The 26,206-nt window shown below is 37.8% G+C and overlaps 1 protein-coding gene and 1 long non-coding RNA gene across 31 annotated transcripts in view; one reads left to right on the forward strand and one right to left on the reverse strand.

Moving 5' to 3' along the window:
- Nucleotides 1-1,771: 1,771 nt before the first annotated feature.
- Nucleotides 1,772-11,775, forward strand: LOC145512508 (uncharacterized). The gene is made up of 2 exons (XR_014058570.1): nt 1,772-1,960; nt 11,383-11,775. It is a non-coding gene; the product is annotated as an uncharacterized LOC145512508 (long non-coding RNA).
- The window catches only part of UACA (uveal autoantigen with coiled-coil domains and ankyrin repeats), a 107,880-nt gene continuing 90,790 nt past the window's right edge, over nt 9,117-26,206 (reverse strand). For 17 of the 30 annotated variants that reach the window (XM_081506190.1, XM_081506201.1, XM_081506181.1 and 14 more), the window contains 7 exons: nt 25,746-25,844; nt 21,711-21,741; nt 20,783-20,835; nt 16,063-18,801; nt 14,298-14,450; nt 11,810-11,875; nt 9,117-9,311 (listed from right to left, as the gene is read on the reverse strand). In XM_081506190.1, coding sequence (XP_081362316.1) covers nt 9,240-9,311; nt 11,810-11,875; nt 14,298-14,450; nt 16,063-18,801; nt 20,783-20,835; nt 21,711-21,741; nt 25,746-25,844 — 3,213 coding nt within the window. In that variant the 3' untranslated portion in view covers nt 9,117-9,239. Of the gene's footprint in view, nt 9,312-11,809; nt 11,876-14,297; nt 14,451-16,062; nt 18,802-20,782; nt 20,861-21,698; nt 21,742-25,745; nt 25,845-26,206 lie in introns of all 30 variants that reach the window. The other 13 variants (XM_081506210.1, XM_081506185.1, XM_081506194.1 and 10 more) reach the window with 2 other exon arrangements.

The following is a 26,206-nucleotide window of genomic DNA, read 5'->3' on the forward strand; positions in this document are numbered from 1 at the left end:
CATTACTTTTCTTGGAATAGAGGTGAGGGAGATAAAGGAAAATTGGAGTCCATGTTAGGCCTGGATAAGGGGGTGTAGAATGGAGGATTCAGGGTATGGTGAGAGCATAGGAGGCCTGAAGGGACACGGGTAGTGAATGTACAAAAAGAGCGGAATGGAAGGCAAAAAATACCACAGACAGACAGCTACTTTAAAAATTTGTTTGAAATATCTGTCAACCAAGAAAAGGGAGAGAGCCATCTGTTAGAATGGCCATCACTGAAAAGTCTACAAATAGCAAATGTTGGAGAGGGTGTGGAGAAAAGGGAACCCTCATACACTGTTGGTGAGACTGTAAATTGGTGCAGGCCCTGTGGAAAACAGTATGGAGAGTTCTTAAAGAACTAAAAATAGAACTACCATCTGATCCAGCAATCCCACTCCTGGGGCATATATCCAGGAAAGATAAAAACTCTAATTCAAAAAGATACATTTACCCCAGTGTTCACAGCAGCACTATTTATAATAGCCAAGACATGGAAGCAACCTAAGTGCTCATCAACAGATGATTGAGGATCTTCCCAACCCAGGGATCAAACCCAGGTCTCCCACATCGTAGGCGGATTCCTTCTCCAGAGGATCTTCCCAACCCAGGAATCAAACCCAGGTCTCCCGCATTGTAGGCAGATTCTTTACCAGCTAAGCCACAAGGGAAGCCCAAGAATGCTGGAGTGGGTAGCCTACCCCTTCTCCAGCGGATCTTCCAGACCCAGAAATAGAACCAGGGTCTCCTGCACTGCTGGCGGATTCTTTATCAACTGAGCTACTAGCGAAGCCATATACAAATGAATCTATATACAAACAGAAACAGACTCAAAGACATAGAAAACTTGTGGTTACCAAAGAGGGGAACAAATAGCAGTACGGGATTAACAGAAACTATGTATAAAATGGGTAAACAACGTGAGTTTACTGTATAGCCCAGGGAATTATATACAAATCATGTAATCATCTATAAGGGAACATAATCTGGAAAAATACAGAATCACTATGCTATCTACCTAAAACTAACACAATATTGTAAATCAACAGTAGTTTAGTAAAATATAAGGTGAAGGAAAAATACAAATTCTTCCTCATGGACCCAAATGGATCCAAAATGTAGACCATAGTTACTCAGATTCAGTCATATCATAGGCTAATTATTCCAAAATTTAAAAATTATTACAAAATAGCTTAAACTTTTACCATCAGATCTGATGGAAGCACTTAGGAAGATGCGCCCTGTTCATCCCACTGCATGTGCCCTGAAGGGAGTTTTCACTCCAGTTTGAAATGACAAGCTGGACACGTGGGGGAAATGCTGGCCGGCTTCAGAACCAGGAATAACTGTGTTCTACCTAGTGGAGACAGTGTCTCACATGCGTGACGTCCATGTCCTTACACTGGCTGCTAGAAAGTTCAGTCAAATTGAGGCCAGTTCCAGAAACGTAAGCAGAATATTATAGTGTTTAGGGCATGTTTTCTAGACCCGAAGCTGTTTCTTGTTTTTCCTGTCTTTTTAGTATTTACCACTCCTCTTTCCCTCTCCCATATTAAAAAAAAAATTGCAAGCCACCTTAAAATCTTTTTTTGTAATGAGGTAGGGCAAAAAGTAATAAATATGCATTTGACATTTGCTTGGGAACCCAAAATGTAAATTCAACGCACTAGCTCCCTATTCTGGTTAGACATCAGATCACAATTAAATCTTCCTCAGATTCTCTGTTGTCCTGGTAACTGCTCTCCGCTTAGAACACAGAGGGTGATATTGCCCAAAAGGGTCTGGAAGGAGAGCAGGAGCGTATTAAGGAATTCTTCCTGGTGTTCATAACCATACAACAAGCTGTGGCAGAATGGTAGCATGGAGCGGAGACAAGCCCTCCTCAGGTTACTCCCGTCACTGTGATGTAGTCGGGCTTTGCTGCAGTTAAGTGGCTATGTACGTTATAATAACAAGATTGGCTATGGCACACCAAAAATATTGACAATGAATAGTACTTTGGATAATCACAGATTGCAAATCCTCTTAAACGCATTCGACTCTAACAGATATATTTAGACTTAGATGAACAGTAGCTGGGGGAATTTCTCAAAGTGTCAATTGGTGTGAATGAATAAAGATGGCTTTAAAGGAGCTATACTGCTTAGGGATTAGGGCCAACTGGAACAATTCACTTTTACAAAATAAGCCTCCAAGCTCAAGAGAGCAGCCCTTCTTTGTTTGATTGAGGCGTATACACTTCAGTCCTCAGGACATGTGCTGGCAGTCCTGTGATGGTTCATCCCTGTCCATTTGTACAAGGAAGAGGTTTTAATTGTACATTGATGGGAACTCGCAAATCTGTTGAGACAATCTTTGTAGCAACAGCAAAGAGGGAAAATTTTTAAGTAGCCGTCATTTTTATTTTGGCTTAACAGATTTTAGCAGGAAGATTCTGAATATGAATCGGCTTCATTTTTAAATCCTAAAGAGAATTTCTGAAGCAGCCCAGAAGGTTCCACTTTAGTCAGAGGCAATTAAAAAAAGCCTAGAATAGCAAGAAAGAAAATCACACAATTTGTTTGGACATTGTAGGGAAAAAAGTTACAAATTATATGAACTCCTTTCCTCCATCCTCCCTGAGTCTGTTTGTTCTTGTTTATACTCCTACATAAAATTCTTCCTCAGTGTTTGGAGGTGTGGATGGGACAGGAGGTATGATGTAAATAGTAAAGAGAGTTTATATTATTTAAGATATTGCTTGTCATGTTTTAACTGCAACGAAGTCAAGTGTTACATGCACTTAACAAAAGGGCCAGTGCAGTTACCTTCCTGGTGGTCCAGTGGCTAAGACTCCACACTCCCAATGCAGGGTTTGATCTCCAGTCGGAGAAGGCAGTGGCACCCCACTCCAGTACTCTTGCCTGGAAAATCCCATGGATGGAGGAGCCTGGTGGGCTGCGGTCCATGGGGTCTCGAAGAGTCGGACACAACTGAGCGACTTCACTTTCACGCACTGGAGAAGGAAATGGCAACCCACTCCAGTGTTCTTACCTGGAGAACCCCAGGGACGGTGGAGCCTGGTGGGCTGCCGTGTATGGGGTCGCACAGAGTTGGAAACGACTGAAGCGACTTAGCAGCAGCAGCAGCAGCAGCAGGGAAATAGATTTCACGTTCTATAACTAAGAGTTCACATGCTGCAACTAAAGACCTCTCATGCCCCAACAAAGACCCTGTGTGCCATCACTGAGACCCAGTGCAACCAATTAATTAATTAATTATAAAAGGGGGGGATGGTACTCTTTTGGATGGTACAGAATCTCTTCCCATAGATGAGTTGTTTTTCTCAAGAGTTGAATTCCAGCCTTTAGTAGGTAATGTGCGCATCAGTAGAGAACAGTAGAAACTGATTAAAAGTCATTTCTCTCTAGGTTTTTTCCCCCCGCACACACTTCTTAAGGACCACCAGAGAATGCATTTTCAAACTTAAATTCTTTATAATGTTGAGCTTACCTGAAACTATTAGAAATATGGTTCCGCGAAGTGAAACGTCAACAGAGGGTACCCAGCTACTGGGATACCCTGCAGGTACCACTTTTAAAGTGGCCTGCACCATGTTCCTTCAGTTTGCGAGAAAGCTACTTAATGACGCATAAAACTAATTATTATAAAATAAGACTGAATCTGTATGGTAGCTGTTCACAATGTGGAAAATCACACTTTTTCATGGCCTATTTTCTTTTAAAATGTATGCCCTTTTCCCATCCTTAATGTGTTCTATATATGTAAAATAAGTACTCTTCACAGCAGGACCTGGGCTTGGAGGCCTTAAAACCCAATAAAAGAGTCCTGTAGTTTAATGGTCCTTAAATGCTCGACATCTTTTTCACTTAATGTAAAATCCATCCGATCTAATAGCCGTGACTGAATTATAGATATATAATTTTTTTCTATTAAATGTTAATCTTCTGACTTGGCAGAGCAATAGAAGCTCTAAATTATTAACAAGGCAATAACCTCTCTAAACTCTTTCCTGAATTCAGAATATTCCCAGGACTGCTATCTTGAAAAAAAAAAAAAAACTCCAAACCTATTTAAAACATAAAATAAAAATCGGGCCTATTAAGTACAATTCGATGCTAAATATCAGTTATAAGGGACATTATTTTTATTGATGTTTATCTCCTTTATTATTTCATTATACATATGTATGTGTATGTAGGTATGTGTATACAGATACACACTTATAACTGGCGAAGCAACCCTCACAAGTCCTGGCTCTTTTTCATTTACATATGACATTTTTGTAACCTTGCCTTTTTGGTTGAATTCATTCATCATCGATGTTTGTTCATGTAGCCATAAATAATGAAAATGCCCTCTAATGCGTAAGTGATGCCACATGTCCAATTATGCTAAACACAGTCTCAATGCCCAGAGAGTCTTATTGGAGTGCCATCTTTGCTGCAGTTTTTTTCTTTAAATCTCTACATTCATGATTCTCATGAGCCAAAGATCCATACAAGCAGTAAGAAACAGAGCCATGTTAAGAAGCAGGTTAGTATGTACCTGGAGAGGCTAGTATAGACACTCACTCTTGTTTCAAATAGTCAAGCCCAAAACATAAGGAAGAATTTAATTTCCAACAACAAAGTCTTATATCCAGTTTAGTTGGGAACAACACTGAATGAAGTGGGAGCTGAAACATCTCTTTAGCATTTTGTGCACGATGTATCTTCTGGTGCCGTTTGCTTTTTTTCTTTTTCTGAAAATTACTCACAGTAATTGTTTTTCCTCTCTGAAATTTATTCACAACATTCAGCAGCTAGGAGCAAGGTCCAGGTTCTTCCTCCCCCACAATACGTGTGCAACCATAATTTGCACAATTATCGCAGGCAATTCTCTTTCAATCCTTATTTTGGTGCCTTTACTTTGATACATAGAACTTGTAGGATGAAAAGGATCACCACAAGGTTGTAGAATCCAGTGACGAGGAAGATAAAAAGACTGCAAGAAATAGTTTTCTTCCACCATGGGGAAGCATATGTCAAAAGAAGTTTGTAATCACTACTGTCAATATTACCCACTTGGCATTAGTGTAAGCAGGCACTGATATATCTAGTCATCATGGACACCAAAAATTAATTTGAAACTCTTCCCTTTTCTTCTTTGAAACAAGCAAACTGAAAACATGAACCATGTTCTCTGTAGGTAAGAAGCTCGTGTATGAGACGAATATTCAGGTCTTTGTTAGAAGGACGGTGGTAACACTAGGGGGAAAAAGTTCTCATGTTCTAAAGCTGCAAGCTTTTTAAAGCACCAATGATCCAATGCATTTAGAATTACAGAAAAATTTAAACTGTATAACATTGGTTAGAGACAAGAGGAAAGGTTTAAATAAAAAACAAGCTATAAGAAAGATTAAGCTTAATTCCTAAGTGGCGCTAGTGGTAAAGAATCCACCTGCAAATTCAGGAGATGCAAGAGGCCCAGGTTCAATCCCTCAGTTGGGAAAATCCCCTGGAGTAGGAAATGGCAACCTACTCCAGTAATCTTGCCTTGAAAATCCCATGGACAGAGGAGCCTGGCGGGTTGCAATCCATGGGGTCACAAAGAGTCTGACACGACTGAGCACACACACACACATCTGAAATTTTAGAATAGCACAGGTGTAGCTAGTGCTTGATGCTGTAAAAGTGCTGCATTCAATATGCCAGCAAATCTGGAAAACTCAGCAGTGGCCACAGGACTGAAAAAGGCCACAGTTCTCACTCCAATCCCAAAGAAAGGCAATGCCAAAGAATGTTCAAACTACTGTACAACTGCACTCATCTCACACGCTAGCAAAGTAATGCTCAAAATTCTCCAAGCCAGGCTTCAACAATACATGACTCATGAACTTCCACATGTTCAAGCTGGATTTAGAAAAGCCAGAGGAACCAGAGATCAAATTGTCAACATCTGCTGGATCATCGAATAAGCAAGAGAGTTCCAGAAAAACATCTACTTTTGCTTTATTGACTACGCCAAAGCCTTTGACTGTGTGGATCACAAACTGTGGAAAATTCTTCAAGAGATGGGAATACCAGACCACCTGACCTGCCTTCCGAGAAATCTGTATGCAGGTCAAGAGGCAACAGTTAGAACTTCACATGGAACAACAGAGTGGTTCCAAATCGGGGAAGGAGTACATTAAGGCTGTATATTGTCACCCTGCTTATTTAACTTATATGCAGAGTACATCATGCAAAATGCCAGGCTGGATGAAGCACAAGCTGGAATCAAGATTGCTGGGAGAAATATCAATAATCTCAGATATGCAGATACCACCACCCTTATGGCAGAAAGCGAAGAAGAACTAAAGAGCCTCTTGATGAAAGTGAAAGAGGAGAGTGAAAAAGTTGGCTTAAAACTCAACATTCAGAAAACTAAGATCATGGCATCTGGTCCCATCACTTCATGGCAAATAGATGGGGAAACAATGGCAACAGTGACAGACTTTATTTTTGGGGGCTCCAAAATCAGTGCAGATGGTGACTGCAGCCATGAAATTAGAAGACGCTTGTTCCTTGGAAGAAAAGCTATGACCAAATTAGCATATTAAAAAGCAGAGACATTACTGACAAAGGTCCATCTAATTAAAGCTATGGTTTTTGCAGTAGTCATATATGGATGTGAGAGCTGGACTATAAAGAAAGCTGAGCACCGAAGAATTGATGTTTTTGAACTGAGGTGTTGGAGAAGACTCTTGAGAGTCCCTTGGACTGCAAGGAGATCCACCCAGTCAATCCTAAACAAAGTCAGTCCTGAATATTCATTGGAAAGACTGATGCTGAAGCTGAAACTCCAATACTTTGGCCATCTGATGAGACAAATTGACTCATTGGAAAAGACCCTGATGCTGGGATAGATTGAAGGCAGGAAAAGAAGGCCAACGTGATGGACATGAGTTTGAGTAGGCTCCGGGAGTTGGTGATGGACAGGGAAGACTGGTGTGCTGCAGTCCATGGGGTCGCAAAGAGTTGGACATGACTGAGCAACTGAACTGAACTGAAACTGAGCTAGTGCTTAGAGTCACTGCATTATTAAATTTTAAGATGTTCATTGCATTAATATTTTATTTTAAAGGTTCTTTATAACACTATCCCTCTGTTAAAAGGAATGAACTTTTCTGATGAAGTAGGAGTGATTAAAAAAAAAAAACAAGCGACAAACAGTAATAAAGCTTTCAACGCAGGGCTGCATTCCAATAGGGATTCAGTGATTCTTTCAGAAAGCACTAGTATCTTAGACAACTGACCTTCCTCTCGGCCTAAGTTCAGACTTCACAGTCTTTCTGAATACAGAACAGCAAAGAGAACAGCATCACACATTGTATATGTTTCATTTGTTAAGGCTTGTACGAGCTCTGCATTTGACATCCAAAGGTGAATGAATGAGAAAATGAGATTAATTCAAGGAGGTTAGTTGCTATTGCATTCCACATAGCTAACTGAAAATAGGTGTCATTATCTGTACTTTGCACCCCATCATTCTCTACCCCAAATTCTCCAAAAATAGCAAATGGACTTGATCACCTTGTAAATCTCTTACAAGGATGTTCAAAACAATATTCCACAGAAAATGTTTTTTTTGATGGCTGAAGACAAAATAAAAAATATATAAACCCATACAGGGGTTCCGTTATCATCCCTAATAAGGAAAGTATAACACTGAAAATTATTCAGTTAAGAACTTCTCTACTCTAGAGCTTCAATAGGTGACTTAACACTCATGAAACAGAACTCATGCTGAAGGACAACATTAAATATAAAAATTAAAGAATCTAAATATTGCTTATGTAAACTGTGTACACCTAACTAAAGAATTAAAAATAAATCCATTTCTGACTTTTCACTGTTGTTTCTATACTGAAGAACTATGATAGTTTATTCTTTGGTAGGATAAGTTATTCTGATGTTCCTTTGTTCTTGTAATTCACAAAAATGGGATCAAAAAACCTAGTTCAGGATACTCAAAGATTATTGCTAAGGCACATTTGCAATTAAAAAAAAACCTGGTTGAAATGATTCATTTGTGTAGTTTATTTGCTAATAGTCAAATTAGTAATTTTCAATCTAAATTGTAAATAAAATATTAATAAAATAACAAAACATATAAACTTTCCTTAAGGAGACAGAAATAATAAAAATGGTTGGTTATAATATTTACTATAAACATGTCCAATTGCATTATTTTCTTGCTAGCTATATTCTTACAGTTTACTATGTTACTGCACTTTTGTCTAAATCCTTAAAGATCTGTCCTCTAAAATCCATTCTCAAATGCTAATATTGCAAGAAAACTGCCTTTCACATTATTAATCTCATTAGTGCAATTTTCCTAACAATAACTACAAAACATTTGGAGGATGCATATATAATGAGTGCTTGGTTACTATAGTAGCAAATGTCAGAGTAATTACTAAAAAAAATGTCTAAAATTTTTGACACTTTGAAAAATCTAGTATACCATTAATCATAGTTTTCTACATATTCTGGCAAGAAAAGTCACCACAAGTGAAAATTAAGATACCATTATGGAGATTATGAGGCAATTTTATTATGAATTCCTGATATATTCCACTCTTGCCTGTTCTTAACCTAAATGTAATTTAGCACTGCAAACCATCTGTGAAATGAAATTTACTTTAAAAGGCATAAATGTTACTAGTGTAAGAAGAAAAAAAATGTGTACCTCCAAAAGAAGTCAAAGGCACTCATTAAGTTACTTAAATAAAAATGGAACTTGGCCAAGTTACCATGTGTTCCTTGAAACTTCATGAGGTCTCATGGCTTGACTGAAAACCTGAAAGATCTTTTGATCCACTTAAAAGTGGCTCCCAACCCAATTAATTTCTCTGGAAGAAACCTTTAAATAATTATTTCCGCCTAACCCCTCTTCGAATGGACCCACTCAGTTGGCTCAGGTTTTACTGGGTACTCAATCAATTAAAACAATCCAAGGCAAAGTGTTAATGTTGTTTGTCTAATTGTAAAATTAACATACACAGAATATAAGATTTGAACTGATACTGAAGAACTCAGTAACATATCTGTCTAAATTAAAAACCTACTGATGGATCAAAATACACTTTATTTTAATTATACTAGCACAGCGAGGCCCAGAAAGGCCATGAAGTTGCACACAGAATGCTCAGCACCAGCAGGGAAAGCCACCGTGCACTGGTGGGTGCTGACTAGCACACGAGCCCCTGCCGCATCTGTATGATCTGCAGTAAGGCGGCCTGCACATCCTCATCCATGTGACCCTGGGGAGAAAGAGAAGAGGGGAGAAGTATTTTATGTTGTCATCTTCATTCACACACAGATTCTTAAGACACGGGGCTTTATAACAGGACCTTATTGGTTGTGATTCACCAAATGCTAAATCCTCACCATCGTGGTGACATTCTAAACATTTTATTGGAAAACAGAGTAGAGCTCTATCATGGAAAGAAGGACAATCAATGTAAAAGTAGTGCACACCAGTGACTCTCAATGTCTAGTATCAGAGAACAGATGGATAAACTTCTTTCTCTCTTTTTACTAATGGCTCAGATAATAGAGGCAGCCTAAGTTACAGATGAGCAAAGTAAACTACTACAAGGAAAAGTTTCTTTTGCTTCTGCCAAGTTTTTTTTTAATCAGAAAAGTAATTAATGAAAATTCCTATGCTTATATTTTTACATAAATAGGGTCATATATATTATTTTGCAATTTGTATTTCCACCTAATGTCACAGAAATCTTTTCCAAGTTATTGCTTATTTTTATTCATTTATTTATTGGACACACTACATGGCTTATAGGATCCTAGTTCCCCAACCAGGGATCAAACCTGGGTCCATGGAAGTGAAAGCTAGAGTCTTAACTACTAGAATTCCCTGCCTTAATTATTTTAAATTACTGTATAATATTCCACTGTATGTAAGTATCATAATTTCTTTATTCATTCTCTCAACAACAGGCATATATGGAGTTTCCAATCTTTCACGGCAGGTTCCTAGAGAAGAAATTGCTGGGTCAAAAAAGCAGGCTCAATTTTTAAATTTTCTTAAGTACTACAAAATTTCCCTCAGTACTACAAAATTTCCCTCTACAGAGATAATGACAAGCTACACTCCTACCAACAGGGTATAAATGTCCATTTTCCACAATGCCCTGACCAGTGCTACAGATTATCCTTTTGTTTAATATTTGCCAATCCCAGCAGTGAAAAATGGTACCTCCTTGTTTATTTCCCCTTTTACTAGTTATGTTGAGGTCTTTTAACATGAATGTTATCCACTTATAATTAGAAAGAGACATTTTAAAGTTAAAATGATGGCAAGAGGTTGATTAAATGCAAATCAATATGGTGGGCTTACAACAGCCACCCCCCCCTTCCCTTTTCCTTTGCTTGAGCACTTGAATGGATTTCAGCATAACACTTCCTATTAATATAAAAAGTTTAGCTTCCAAAATCTGTTTCTATAACAGCAGGATGTTTAAATTCCAAACATTAACCATAGTTGACTAAACTGAATGTCTTACTTAACTTTATGATGCCAGAAGGCAAGACAATTTCAGATGCCAATTGCTTTTGTTATGTTTCATTAGGAGTCAAGAAAATAATTTCGAATTTCAGAAGCATACATGATAAAAAGTTGATAGGCTTGTTAGGTTTGCTCTCTTTGAGTATGCTGTTCCCCGCCGTGGCCAGTATCAGAGCCAAGCAAGTTCACCCTCACTAACACAGAGCTTCTATACTTTTCTACTATTTTCCCTCCAAAGAACTCCCCATCCTGCTGCCTGTCAACAGTCTTCTCTAATAATTTCAATAATAGCAACTTTCAAACCCCAGCTTATCTTCTATCTACTCAAAAGAAAGCAGCCAAAGAGACTTCACCATATTATTCATCCTTTTCCATTGGTTTCCTCTTTATCTCCTACAGAAAAGGCAGGCCTTTTTAAGAAACTGATACTGTAAAAATCTCTTCCTTTTTATTTTACCTAGTTCTTTTTCTAAAAATTCGCTTCTTTTTTTTTCAGTGTGGACACTTCAAATCCTAAACAATTTCTATTACATCTCACCTGCTATTGCTATTTTAACATTGCCTCGACTGTCTTCCCAAAAAATCTATCCTGAGAATTCTGGAGATGCTGATCGTGTTTCTACAGAGTATTAAGTATAAAACACTTCATATGTTAAACATATTTCTTAGTGTGATTTTTTAAATAGTTTTCTCATCACACCCCTCAAGAAGGCAATCTGTGGTCTTATGCTTCACTGAGATTAAGGCTCAATAAATAAATGCTACTGATATTCTAACAGAACCTCTGTTTTCTTATATTATTACAGTTCTGTGCACACTTGTCACTTTTTTGGTATCCTCTACATTTCAAAGAAACACTTCTGAGCTACCAAGAAACAGCAAAGTTCTTCCTACTCTCCTCTTTCAGCAACAGCCATGTGTGGATGTCAAGGCAGTATCTCCAGCTAGTGCTACTAGTAACGTGTGCCGCCATCACATGTTGCCAAACTGTCTACAAAATGAGTGACAAGCAGATGGAGACAACACTAAATTTAAGATGCTGTGTTGCCACACAGCTTTGTAAATTTCTCTGGAAGACATGCAACCCATGATTAAAAGAAACAATTATTTTAAAATAAGCATATGGGGGTACAACTACTTTAAACATCAATGACTTTCACATAAATTAACTGGAAAATAAAGAATTATTTTCTCTAAAATGATATCCTATCCAAAGGAGTAGTTCTACTTTACCTGTGCAGCACTAAGAAGGTGTGTCCGATAAATTGCAATTACTTCTTGGTGCTGTCTGTCGGCATCCTACAAGTGTGGAAAGATGGGGAGGTCAGACTATCGGCATTCATGTTTTCAAACACATGGAGGATTGTAACAATGCTGTCCTCAGGCTTGATGCTTCTAAACAGCAGTATTATTAAAGTGCTCCTCCTATATTCCGATAACAAACCACCTTGGACCCACTAGATGCAAAATTCCATAGCAAAACAACAGTATAAACTTTTCTAAAGAAAGTGTGGAAACATTCACAGTGAAAGCAATGCCACTCACCCTAGGTAATATGAAATTATTGCCTTAGATCACATCTAATGCCATGAAATTATCCAGACACTTATTAACATATGCTTTAGATTATTACAAAAACTTCCCATCTCATCACCTGTCTCTAGACTTTATTTCCTTTCATGCTACTAAGACTCAGGTAACTCTGTCCTCACATCACTTTTCACTCAAAAATCTTGAGTGACACCTCATTATCTAATATCTACTATCTCATATCTGTAAGAGGGAACTGGAACTCATCAGCTTGATTCTCAAAAGCCTCCACAACTAGGCCTCAAACACAGCTCCCAAGACTAGCCAGCCTAGCACCCTTTTACTACCCTGAGGCACACATGCCACTTGATTCCATTTCTAGGCCTTGCTTCACACTGTTTCCTTTGCCTGAGGGAGACTCTGTTTTCCTTTCACCTATTAAAACACCATCCACATACAAGTTCAGCCCAGGTACTCCCTCCCTCTTTGAAACTAGCTCCTACCACATCAGTAACCTTTCCTCCCTGGAAATTCATATCCCTTAGATCCCGGGACCGTATACTCAATTCTATATTTGATATTTTTGTCTCATTATTTTACTTTTTATGGATATATATTTTGCCTAACTACCCAGATCCCTTGGGGACAGGGACCGTGTACTCTCTTTATCCCTGACAGTGCTTAGCACAGTGTCATGAACATAATAAATCATAAACAAATATTTTCAAATACTGAAAAATCCACCACATCCTTTTGGTAAGATCCAAATCAGCAATATGTTATTGTTAATCTGTAGGCCAAGAGTGTTATAAAATGAACACTATAAAAAATAACTTTCTTCTATTCAAAAACAACTCACAACAAATTCCTATAGATTAGAAAAATAGTACCTGACAATTTACATTTGATTGGGCTACATTTTACTTAGCCTCACAGCTCATTCAACTAAAAAAAGGGAACAAGCAAGCAATCAGTTCATATTATCGTGTTCTAAGGATGAGGAAGCCAAGGATTAAGGGGAATGTATCACGCCACCCTCTTTTAAGTGGCAGGGCTTAGAACTGAGCTCCCAACTTCACCTTCTTAATCCAGATGTTTTCTTTTAATATATAAAGGAGATACATATCCACACAGGTATTTATGAATGTATACATATATATATATATACATACAAATAGATATTTTCTTTTAACATATAAGGATATAATGTATAAAAACCATAGGAATGCCTACCTTTATTCATAAGGATAAAAGATTACTAAAGTGTGCTCTGTCGTGTCTAACTTTGGTGATTCCATGAACTGTAGCCCACCAGCCACCTCTGTCCATGGGATTTTCCAGGCAAGAATACCAGAATAGGTTGCCATTTCCTACCCCAGGGGATCTCCCTGACTCAGGGATCAAACTCTGGTCTCCTGCATCTCCTGTACTGGCAGGCAGGTTCTTTACCATTGTGCCACCTGGGAAGCTTCCTTTAGTTTGAAAGTGAAAGTGAAAGTCGCTCAATCATGTCTGACTCTTTGTGACCCCAAGGACTATACCATCCATGGAATTCTCCAGGCCAGAATACTGGAGTGGGTAGCCTTTCCCTTCTCCAGGAAATCTTCCCAACCCAAGGATCGAACCCAGGTCTCCCACATTGCAGGCAGATTCCTTACCAGCTGAGCCACAAGGAAAGCCCAAGAATACTGGAGTGGGCACACCTATCCCTTCTCCAGCAGATCTTCCTGACCCAAGAATTGAACAGGGGTCTCCTGCCTTGCAGGCGGATTCTTTACCAAGTGAGCTATCAGGGAAGAAGTGGACCAATATTTTAGAGTCTGCAACAGTTGGAAAGCTATCAGATTTGGAGTAAGTCCCAGGATTAAATCCTAGCTGTATGACCCCAGGCATATTTTCGTCTTTGTTTGCTTAAGAATTAAATGGGGGGCTAAATAAAACCTTGTAGGACTGTGAAGAAGATCAGGTTTAAAGATCAAGTACATAAAATGCTTAGTATAGTGCCTGGTACACAATAAGCACACAAAAATGATATTGTATCATTAGTATAAATAACTTCTAGCAAAAATGATTACATGCTTGGATCTGAACACAGCCACAAATTAATCTGACTTCTAAATAAGATTTTACAAACAAGCAAAGGTGACCCTGCACATATCAGCATGAAGCCCTGCAGGTCCCAGGTACTCACCGCCAGCTGCTGCTGCAGGGACCTGACCTGCTGCTGCAGGCTGTCAATCAGCTGACTCTGCCTCTTGCTGGGACTCCCACTCCCATAGGTGAGCTGGGAAAGGCCATTGAGGGCCTGTTTTAATCTCTCCACATCATTGAGCAGTTCAGTTATCTTATGGAAAAAGAAAAAAGGTTGTGGGAGAAACATGTATTAGTCACATATTCACTTGTAAGAACATCTTTACACAGAGCTCATTCTCTGAGACACAAAATTTACCTTTATATACCAGAAAATTGAGGAATGAATTCTTTGTCAAGATTGTTTCAACAGTATGTGCAGTATATGGTTTCCTCCCAGTACGGGGAAAATCTTTCATAGTTTAGAAAATCAAGTAAAATCATAATATATGTTTGGTATGTGGGTGTGAGTGCTAAGTCACTTCAGTTGTGTCTGACCCTATGAACAGTAGCCCACCAGGCTCCTCTGTCCATGGGATTCTCCAGGCAAGAATACTGGAGCGGGTTGCCATGCCCTCCTCCAGGGGATCTTCCTGATCCAGGGATTGAACCTGTGTCTCTTACGTCTCTTGCATCGGCAGGCAAGTTCTTTACCACTAGTGCCACTTGGGAAGCTCCTTGGTATGTTGTATGTGCTTAATAATTGGCAACAATTATAAGTGGAAATTAATAACTTGTTATTATAATTTCATATTATATTCATAACTGATTTCCAAACAAGATGAGAGCTCTAAAGTTCTAGGTCATATGAGCAGACATGTCAGAAGGTCAGTACTTGTACCACTCCATTGGGCTGAAGCTGCAGCTGTGTCACTGTATTCCCAGCACTAAACATAGCACCTGGCAGGTAGAAGGCATTTAATAATTATTTGAATGGGTAAAATAAACCTGCATTCAATCTCCCTGATTTCTCATCTTCCTAGTACATACTTTATTCAACTACCAGTTTTGAAAATGTTATTGAGCACCTGTTCTATAAATTGTGCAATGAGAATGAACAGTAAGAAGGAAAGATAAGTTATGAATCTGCTCTTAAAAACTGGCTGGGAAGACCACTTGTATCATTCTGACACAGTAATATATATGCTGTAAATGGATGTCAAAACCAAAACACAACATACATTTTGGAAGAGGAACCGTTTACTATAGGCTAGATCGGCCAAAGAAGGCTTTAGGAAGGAGAGTTAAGTGATGATGTGGGCATTAAGGAATGAAGAGAATTTGAGCAGGTAGAAAGGAGGGGAAAGACATTCTGTCTAAAGGAAGATAAAATGTACAGTGAGTTGGAAGGCTCAATTTACTAGTATGAGTGAGTTTCAAGATTCTGGGAGGCTTCAAATTCTGGGAGGCTCTGCAGTGTCTTCAGCTTCTTGCAGCCCAGAAACATAGTTTTATTTTTTTTTCCCCTTCCCACTCTTTAGGTGCCCTAAAACCCCCTGGGTTTTGATTATTCATTTTTGAGGCAAGTGAATCTTGAGTCTCCCTATCTTTCCACAATTCTTGGCTGAACCAGATGAGAAAACAAAAGGAAAACTGCTTTTGATTTCTGTTTGTGTAACTTTACCTTTTTCTCAACTCTGTGTTGTTTTTTTTGTTTTTGTTTTTGGCATATCCATAGTCACACTAAAAAGGCGGCATTTAATGGTCCCTTTGTCAATGCTCTGGTAAACCTGTCTTGTGGAGTGCTACAGTAAAGAGTCCTATCGTACCCTGGCAGTTCTGCCCTGGGGTTTCCACCACCAAGCCATGCTTCCCTAAAATATTACCTTATTATCTTTTGCTTCGATTTGTTTGGCGGATTCCTGTATTCTTCTCTGTAGCTCCGTGATGGTTGTTAAGGATTTGTCACATCGTTCCTGCTGATCTTTGATTTCTTGCTCAATGCTGAAATGGAGCAATTCCTTCTCATCTTTAGCAGACAGTTCCTTCTTTTTGGCATGCAAAACCTCCTCACATACTTCTTCATACTTCCTATTCAGATTGGCCAATTTTTCGTTTAAGTTGGAAATCTGTGTCTCCAAATCGCTTTTTGTTGCTTTATATTTCGACAAATCAACCACCTCCCTAGTCTCTAATTTTTTTAACGCTTGTTTAGTATTCTGAATCTCAGACTGGAGTTTGGAGACCTCTTCGGTTTTGTTTTGGCTTTCTTCTTCCTTCTCTCTCAAGCTAGCTTTCATGATTCCAACTTCTTTCTCAAATGCTTCCTTAACCTGCAAATGCTCAGCAAGGGGCACAGAGGAGTTCTTCTGATTCTCCAGCATCTGCCGCAGTTGGGTCACTGTCTGTTGCTCTTTCTCATAACATCGCTGCTTAGTCTTCAGTTCTTCCTTGAGTGTCTCAATTGTACCACTAAGAGATTTTTTCAGGGACTCAATCTGCTCCAGCGGAACATGCTGCTTCTGCAAAAGAGTTTGTGCTGCAAGGATCTCAGAAGTCTGCTTGGCATTTTCCTCCGCGAGCTTCTCTTTCTCTTTCTTTGCCTCTGTGTATTTCTGCAACAGGTCTTTTAACTGTCTGTTCAGCTCTTCTGTTTTTCTGCTTAATGCTCTTTCTGTTTCCTGAGAATGCTCAATGAGAACACTCTTATCCTTCAGATCCTTCTGAAGAGTGAGGATCTCCTTCTGTAACGTGTCATTCTCTTGCTTGCACTTCTTGGCCTCTTCTTCGCTGGTATGATACTTTTGTGTCTGCTGGGATAACTGTTCTTTTAGTTCTTTTTCGGTGGTTTTAAATTTTCTCTCACACTCTTCCAAGCTGACGATCGGAGCATATTTTAGCTTGATGCACTCTTGTATTGTGTCGAGCTCGCTTTTCTGGGCTGCGATCTCGGCATGCAGGGTTGCAATCTCCTCCTGGCCTTTTCTGTAGTTAGCCAGCATTTCAGCACTGCTGTCCTGGACCTTCTTCATGCTCTTCCTCATGCCACTCATCTTTTCTTCGTGCTCTCTTAGGCTGATGTACTCAGCTTTTACTTGGTTCTGAGTGTTCTCCAGATTTCTTTTTAATATTTCATTCTCATCTTTCATTTTCACAAATTCTTGATTTATATCTTCACACTTCTTCTTCACGTCTACTAATTCTCTGTTGGTTTTATCCAATGTGCTACTCAAGGCAGTTTTAATCTCTTCATGGGTTTTCATTGGCACATACTGATGACTCATGGTCTTTTTCAAATCACTGTTTTCAGACATGAGTGAATATATTTTCTCTTGGTCTTCACCACATTTTTTATTAAGTTCAGACAGCTGCTTCTTAAGTTCAGTGATATTGGATTTCAGAGCCATCATTTCTTTGTTGTGTCTCTCAGGAGGTATGAACACAGTTTCCAGGCGGCTGACATTCTTACTTAAACTGGCATTTTCCATAAGCAACTTCTCCATTTCCAACTTCTTTTCTGTATATTTGTGTGTCACATCTGAAAGCTTTTTATTCAAATCATCAACAATTACATCATGTGACTTTTTCATTTCTTCACTTACTTTTAAAGGGACATGATGAGTTTTCATTTCAGTTGTTAAGTTATGTACTTGTTGTGTAAGGAGCTTATTATCCAGGCAGACCTTTTCGATTTCCTTTTGTAACGTCTGATTTTTCGATGTTAATTCAGTGATCCTCTTCCCAAGTTCTCCTGATTTTTGCTCTAATCTGCTCTTGAGCTGCTCATGTTCCTCTGGTTTGACGTGCTGAGCCAGTTTGGCCTTCAAATTCTCAAGTTCTCTCTTTAATGGTCTAATTTCATTAAGTGATCTTTCATATTCTCTTTCCACATCTATTAATTTTTTTGCCTTCTCATTTACTTCATTTGATAACAAGCTCTTCATGTTTTCAAATTTCTCTGCTGGAATAGAAAGGGCCAGCTTGGCTGACAAGTCCTTTAACTGGCCTTCCATCTCAGTGAGCTTCCTTCCTTTCTTCTCTCGCTCCAGTTCACACATGCTCAACTCCTTCTGCAGTCGCTTAGTCTCTTCCATCAGCTTGCCCTCATCTCTCTTAAACTCTTCAACTAACATTTCATTTTGTTTGATTTGGTTTCTCAATTTCCCCACTTCTGCGGACGCACCTTCATATTTCACTTTCATGTCTTTCAACTGATCCTTCAGTTCCTCCATCAGTCTGTGGTTCCCAGTAGCTGCATCACTTGTCAGGTGCTCTTTCAAGGCAAGAAAATGTGTCTGCATTTGTTTCACTTTACCTTCTGACTCATACATTCTCTTCTGCACGTCTTTCAAGGCATCTTCTAGTTGCTTTATCTGCTCATCTGAATCCTCTTTCACCCTTTCACATTCCAACGCTAAGGCTTTGCACTCTGCCACCTTGTGAGCCAGTTCATTTTGGAGTTTGAGCCTGTCTTGTTTTGCTGAATCACAGAAAGTTCTCATTGCTTCTAATTCTTTCTTTAAAATTTCATTTTCCGAATACGAGGCTTGATTAGGTAAGGCTAGCTCCAGTGGTCTTAACATAGATCGGCTTTGCATATGGACTGGCATGCCTGTGGAAGTACACTGCAAAAATAATAGTAACACAATAAAATATCAATCCCAAAAGCCTGAAGAAGACACTTGTTTACCCAACTTATAAAGTTGCCACATTATCAGTAGCCAAAGGGTTTCCAGACTAGTGTATTAGCAAAATATAGTAGTACTGATCTTTGAGGTAAGAAAAACAGTTCTAGGTATGATTTCCTTGATGCAGTGACATTTTGAAAGCCTGCTCACTTTACGTGTATTTCTGGTAGACCAAAGAAGGAAACAGTTGTGGCCTCTGGGGACTTTTTTCTCTTTCTCTTTTCATAATATCTACCAATGAATGTCAATTGGTCAAAATACATTTGCTATTTCTATGTTTTGCGGCACATAATGTGCTTAGAACTGCAAATTCTGAAGAAAATCATCAGAGCCCTTGAGTAAAAGCAAGGGTTTTGTGATTTTAAATCGGCAAATAATTTTATAGAATGACATATCATTATCTAATAACATATATTGACCTCTGAGTTCCCTCAATGCTAACTCCAGTGTAATGTTAAAATTATAAAAATAATACCAAAATAAACCTAGCTAGTATAAGAATCAAGAGAATGATATTAATCAATTCACAAAATATAAACATCTTTTCTTCTTTCAAACAGAATGATAAATTAGAATTTAGCATACACTCTTACTACAAAATTGAATCAACATCTTGTTTCTTCTATTAAATGCTGACAAAAAGAAGTATAATTTAAGTTCTCACTGAAACATTTCATAAGTCCCAGAACACAGAACATATAGCCATGAAATATTAAATTGAACTATTTCTATTTTTCCATATCCACCCTATTACAGTAAGGGCTCTTTTAAAGTACCGATAAAAGCCATGTGCTATGAGTATGTCCCACTATTTTAATAGGCAGGTTTTACCGTTGTTGACTTCAATTAACACTGCCTTCCCATTGATGAAGAAGAAATCCATGCTGTGCTTAGTTGCTCAGTCGTGTGTGATTCTTTGCAATTCTATGAACTATGGCCTGCCAGGCTCTTCTGTCTATGGGATTCTACAGGCAAAAATACTAGGGTGGGTTGCTATTTCCTCCTCTGGGGGATCTTCCCAACCCAGGGATCAAAACCATGTCTCCTGCATTAGCAGGTGGATTCTTTACTACTGAGCCACCCGGGAAACCCAAAGAAGAAAATTAACAACATGGAATAATTTCTCAGCCTCAGTCTGCTTTCAACTTACCAATTATCTTTAGACTAAGACTACTATAATTTACCAACAAATTACTTACACAGCTTCACAATTTCCATACTTATTTGACCACAATCAAATATTTATTTTATCTTCTTAAATATTATTCAGTTAATTGACATCCATTCTCTCAACTTAGAATCTTAGAAGTTTCCAACTTAGAGTGACCTTAGACATCATATAGGCTAATTCACTCTGCCCACGGATGATGAAGGTATATATATAAAACCTTTAAAAGCCCAAATATTTATCAGTTCTGCAGTTCATAGAAGGTACTAGGAAGGCAAACCTTGTATCCACTGGAAACTAAAAGTGAAGAGCAGTTAAGTAATAGAATCAGACAACACTCCCTCTTGGAAGCTTTATTTTGAGGTAAATTTACCAAATATAGAATATACATTTGAATTCAAGGAACAATACATCTCAAAGTCAAAACAAATGCCTTTTGAATTATTCATACCTGTCTCCCCTATAAATGGGCAAATACAAAGAGTTGGCCAACTGCTGTTAAAGAATAGAGGCCTACTATTACAATGAAATTTAATTCAAATCTTTTAAGTCACTGTCACCAAAAATACTCTAGAGGGCACTAAACACAGTGTATCTGCTTTTATTAAACTCAAGACCACAGGACCAATTTTTCTTTGATAATGAAAACTTAATTCAATGTATATATAGATGATAAATAAACAATGCTGCTTTCCTCTTTTTAAAAAGGCACAAATATTTTTATAAATATTTTTTAAAATAAAACATTACCTGTGAGTCTGTCATGTACATTTGACCTTGTTTAAGAAGCATATCTTCTTTCCCTAAATAAATCCAAAAAAAGGATACCTTAAATATCCATACCAAAGAAGGCTAAGCATTAATTTGGTGTTATTATCTCCTTTATTATTCAAATAAAAAAGAAGCATGAGTTGCAAAATAAAATTATCCTGTTCTAAAATGGCCATATTTTTACTTATTTTTCTATATACATAAGGAAAGTATGTATATTCTTTTGAGTAGATACGAAGTTGGCTTTTAGAATTATGTAAAACTGTTAGACTAAATAAGTTAAATGATTATTATAAAATATGTTATTATAGTCAAAATAAAAATGGTATCATTTGCAATTTATAGGATAAATATTACAACTGTACTTAGCTAAGGAATAATTTAATATTCAATAGAGAGCAAAAAATTGGATTTTATAGAGAAACTTTAAAATTGGAGAATAAACACAGTGAAGATTAATTATGTAAAGTCTTAAAATAATAAAGAAGTATTTATGGAACATCTAAATAATTTTAAAATGCTTACCTGCATGAGGCTATATCCAAAGATTTTTCCACATCAGAAAACTATATTTACATCTCTTTCAATAAAGAGCAAGTCCCAAATATAACAGGTTGAATGTCTTAACAATCAATATGCAAATTTGGTAATTTGTACAATACACAGTTTAAAAATTTAGGTCCTAAGGAAAATCAGAGCCTTAGTGATTACCGGATTTTCAGCTAAGAGACTATAGGAGTCATTTTTAACCTCTTCCCTGTGCCATGCTGAGGTATAAGATACCAAGTAGTTGATGAAGTTTTGCAGCAGGAGTATCATACATAGTCAGATAAAATAAAGAGGCATAAACATTCTTTTTTGCTTGAACTGGGTGAACTGTAATGATAATCTATACTGTTATACTTACTGAAATGACTTCCTGATCCTAAATGATCACTCTGAAATCAGAAGAATATATTAAAACATTTAGATGAATACTGTTTCAATTTTGTTAAATTCTGTATCTATTTTAGCTCGAAATGATCTAGTCATAAAACCACATTTTCAACATTCCTTGTTTCTCCTGGGTATTATTCTACTCGAACTCACAAAAAGGCAAAGCACAATTAGCGAGATCAGTTGGGAATAAACTATTTCACTAAGCATTTTAATACAAGCAGACAAGTATTTCAAGAAAAAATTTTGACTGTTCAAAAGAAAAGCAAGCTCCAAATGAACTGAAACAACTTTGAACATGTACTCTCTGCTGCTTTACCTCAAAAGGAAGGAAATGCCACATTCGCACCAAAAAATCAATTTACTCTATCACGGCTGGGGAGCAGCCTTACCTCATCAACTATGAAACATTAGCCTAACCCTTTATTTCAGATTTATAAAATACCAATTACCTTTGAAGGTAACAGAGTCAGAGAGCAGGAAATAAAACTGAGGCAAAGAGCTGCATATAGCTCATAATAAATCCACCAATGCATCAGTTAGGAAAAGGAGAATAATAGAGAAAATTTAGATACTGAGTTAAAGTATACTTGGATTGCTCCCTATCCCAAGTAAGCCAAGTACAAAGAACCTAACAGAAATTAAAATACTATACCATCAAGAGTAAAGATATGCAGATGTACATCATGTTTCTGTATTTATCTATATTCATACTAATGGCTGTGTGTCAAACTCTGATAAGTGACCATGATAAAAACGGCCCATAGTTCAATAACTAAATTAATGTCCCACTAAAACTTATTGCCCCAAGGGTATGGAAAAAGATCTGTAAACTTAGGTAAGCTCTTTGTTCTAAATAATATTTAATATTTAATACTAGAGTCTGCAATAGGTAGTAAATGGGCTTATACATGTTTGGGTGAAGGGAGGCCATGGCACATAAGAAATTCAAAAAACTTAGTTTGGACTTATTACCTTTCCTTGATAACTCAAACAACAACAAATGCATGAGTTACAAAATAAAATTAGCCTTGTTCTAAAATATCCGCTTCCCAAACTTGTTCTATAAAAATAAGTACCACACAATTGTACTCATATCACACACTAGTAAAGTAACGCTCAAAATTCTCCAAGCCAGGCTTCAACAATATGTGAACCATGAACTTCCAGATGTTCAAGCTGGTTTGAGAAAAGGCAGAGGAACCAGAGATCAAATTGCCAACATCCGCTGGATCACTGAATAAGCAAGAGAATTCCAGAAAAACGTCTATTTCTGCTTTACTGACTATGCCAAAGCCTTTGGCTGTGTGGATCACAACAAACTGTGGAAAATTCTTCAAGTGATGGGAATACCAAACCACCTGACCTGCCTCTTGAGAAATCTGTATGCAGGACAGGAAGAAACAGACAGAACTGGACATGGTACAGGCTGGTTCCAAATAGGAAAAGGAGTACGTCAAGGCTGTATATTGTCACCCTGCTTATTTAACTTATATGCAGAGTACCTCGTGAGAAATGCTGGGCTGGATGAAGCACAAACTGGAATCAAGATTACTGGGAGAAATATCAATAACCTCAGATTGCAGATGACACCATCCTTATGACAGAAAGCGAAGAAGAACTAAAGAGCCTCTTGATGAATGTGAAGGAGAATGAAAAAGTTGACTTACAACTCAACATTCACAAACTAAGATCATGGCATCTGGTCCCATCACTTCATGGCAAATAGATGGGGAAACAATGGAAACAGTGGCAGACTTTATTTTTTAGGGCTCCAAAATCACTGCAGATGGTGACTGCAATCATGAAATTAAAAGACATTTGCTCCTTGGAAGAAAAGCTATGACTAACCTAGACAGCATATTAAAAAGGAGAGACATTACTTTGCCAACAAAGGTCTGTCTAGTCAAGGCTATGGCTTTTCCAGCAGTCATGTATGGATGTGAGAGTTGGACTATAAAGAAAGCTGAGCACCGAAGAATTGATGCTTTTGAACTGTGGTGTTGGAGAAGACTCTTGAGAGTCCCTTGGACAGCAAGGAGATCCAACCAGTCCATCCTAAAGGAGCTCCGTCCTGAGTGTTCATTGGAAAGACTGATGTTGAAGCTGAAACTCCAATACTTTGGCCACCTGATGCAAAGAGCTGACTCATTTGAAAAGACCCTGATGCTGGGAAAGATTGAAGGCTGGAGGAGAAGGGGACGACAGAGGATGAGATGGTTGGATGGCATCACCGGCTCAATGGACATGAGTTTGGGTAAACTCCGGGAGCTGGTGATGGACAAGGAGGCCTGGCATGCTGTAATCCATGGGGTCGCAAAGAGTTGGACATGACTGAGCAACTCAACTGAACTGAACTAAGTATTACACATAATACAGCAATGCTGGTGGCAGTTTATGAAGACTTTCAAGTGAGATGAGATAGCAGTGGATATTCCATATTACAAATTATGATTCCTTAGTTTTTAATAACCGCTTTCATAAACACTGGGTCACAAATAAAGTGGACCTTATAATTTTCTCATGAATGGTTAAAGATCATTTCTAGCATAAAAATTCATTTGATTGGGGAAAATGTCCCCATTATACTGAATGCAAAAACTTACAAAATAGGATGTATAATAAGATTCCACCTGATGAATTCATGTATATAACAAAAGTTATGTACAAAGAAGGGGCTTCCCAGGTGGCTCAGAGGTAGAGAATCCTCCAGTCAATGCCAGAGACACAGGACACACAGGTTTAACCCCTGGCTTGGAAAGATCCCCTGGAAGTGGAAATGGCACCTCACTCCAGTATTCTTGCCTGGAAAACCCCATGAACATGGGAGACTGGTGGGTTGCAGTCCATGGGAGTTGCAGAGACGGACCCGACTTAGAGACTGAGCACGCACACACATACATGTACAAAGAAAGGTTTGAAAGGATGGTCAGGTGCTAAGAATACCATTATCAGCAGAGATGAGTTTTGTATCAGCATAGATTAGCCTTGTATCAGCATAGATTAGCTGTATCTAGTTCTGCACTTCATAAAAAAGGAATTATGCAATACGTGCTCTTTCCATCTGATTTCTTTCATGCAACATTATATCTCTGAGTTTCATCCATGTCTTTATATTCTTTTCCATAGCAGTACCCATTCTTTTTTTTTTTTTATTTACAAAGAAAAAACTGACTTTTGTTATGTATTTTGGAGTTATAGCTCACAATAAAGATAAAAGACTCACACTGAATCAGCTACTCTCTTCAGGGATCCCAGTGCTGAACAACATTTATAAAAATATGTATTATGGCCTCGTGAAACACATCTATACAGTTGCAGGTGTGGAGAGCTGTCACCCTTGGTGCAGGGAGCAAGCATGAGGAGGCTTCTGGATAAAGGTGATGTGCTATTTCCTGATCTGGGAGGTTTGATTTGTGAAACTTGTGAAAATCCTTCAACTTATTCACTTTAACATGTACTTTTTAACATATATTATATTTTGATTAAAAGTTTTTAGAAAAACACAGTCTTGGAAAAACTAAGAGCTAACTGAGTCAATAGAAGTTAAATATATGATCTGAGCCTTATTAACACACTACCCTCACCAAACAAGTTTGTATATGCACAAGGCTCTTTCTCAGATAATCCTGGAATCACCACTATTCACTTAAATGATGCTTTTTATTAACACCATCAGAATCACTGTCATTTTACAGGTAAAAGTATGACGTCTTGAAATGGTAAAAATGGACAAAGAGGAAGGTTGGGGGAGAGAAACTGGAACTGAACTAAATGTTAGTTTAGTCAATTTCAATTATTTCATTTAACCTTTACAACAACTCCATGGAAAAAGGGACAATCACCCCAATTTTGCCAAAGCAGCAAAAAGCTCAGAGACTTGAAATGAATTGCCTGAGGTCACACTATAAAAGAGAGAGTGATAATTCAAATTCAAGTCTGACTTCAAGCCCTTTACCACTTCCATTGTAAGTTACACAAAATACTTTATTTAAGCTTTCTGTACCTCAAAATACTTAAATCTACTTTTCAGAGCCTCAATAGTTCTTAGGCTTTCTTCATGTTGCTTTTCTTTGGCTGCCAAAAGGGACTTCAGCTTTTCTTTCTGAAATGGAAAGGAATAAATACAGCACAAAATCATACTGTGCTTGAAATCATGTTAAAAATGTATTACAGAAAATGTGCATTAGAATTACTTTGAGCACTATCGTTAATGAATTCTCTAACTTGGTAGATTTTTTTAACTATTAGTCAAACTTCATACCAATATACTAATAATATACACAATATACAAACAACATTATGAAAAGTTCAAATTTCTGTGGTTTTAAGTCATATTATTTTCAGACATTTTCTTTATAATGCTTAGAATTTTATATCTTTTCATGACAAGTCTCATGGAAAATGAGACATTCAGAAGAGTAACAACAAAATGCCTACAATAACCCATGCCGCTATTCTCAAAAC

This window comes from Giraffa tippelskirchi, chromosome 7 (assembly GCF_054371585.1).
Source record: "Giraffa tippelskirchi isolate mGirTip1 chromosome 7, T2T-mGirTip1v1.2.pri, whole genome shotgun sequence".
Lineage (NCBI taxonomy): Eukaryota > Metazoa > Chordata > Mammalia > Artiodactyla > Giraffidae > Giraffa > Giraffa tippelskirchi.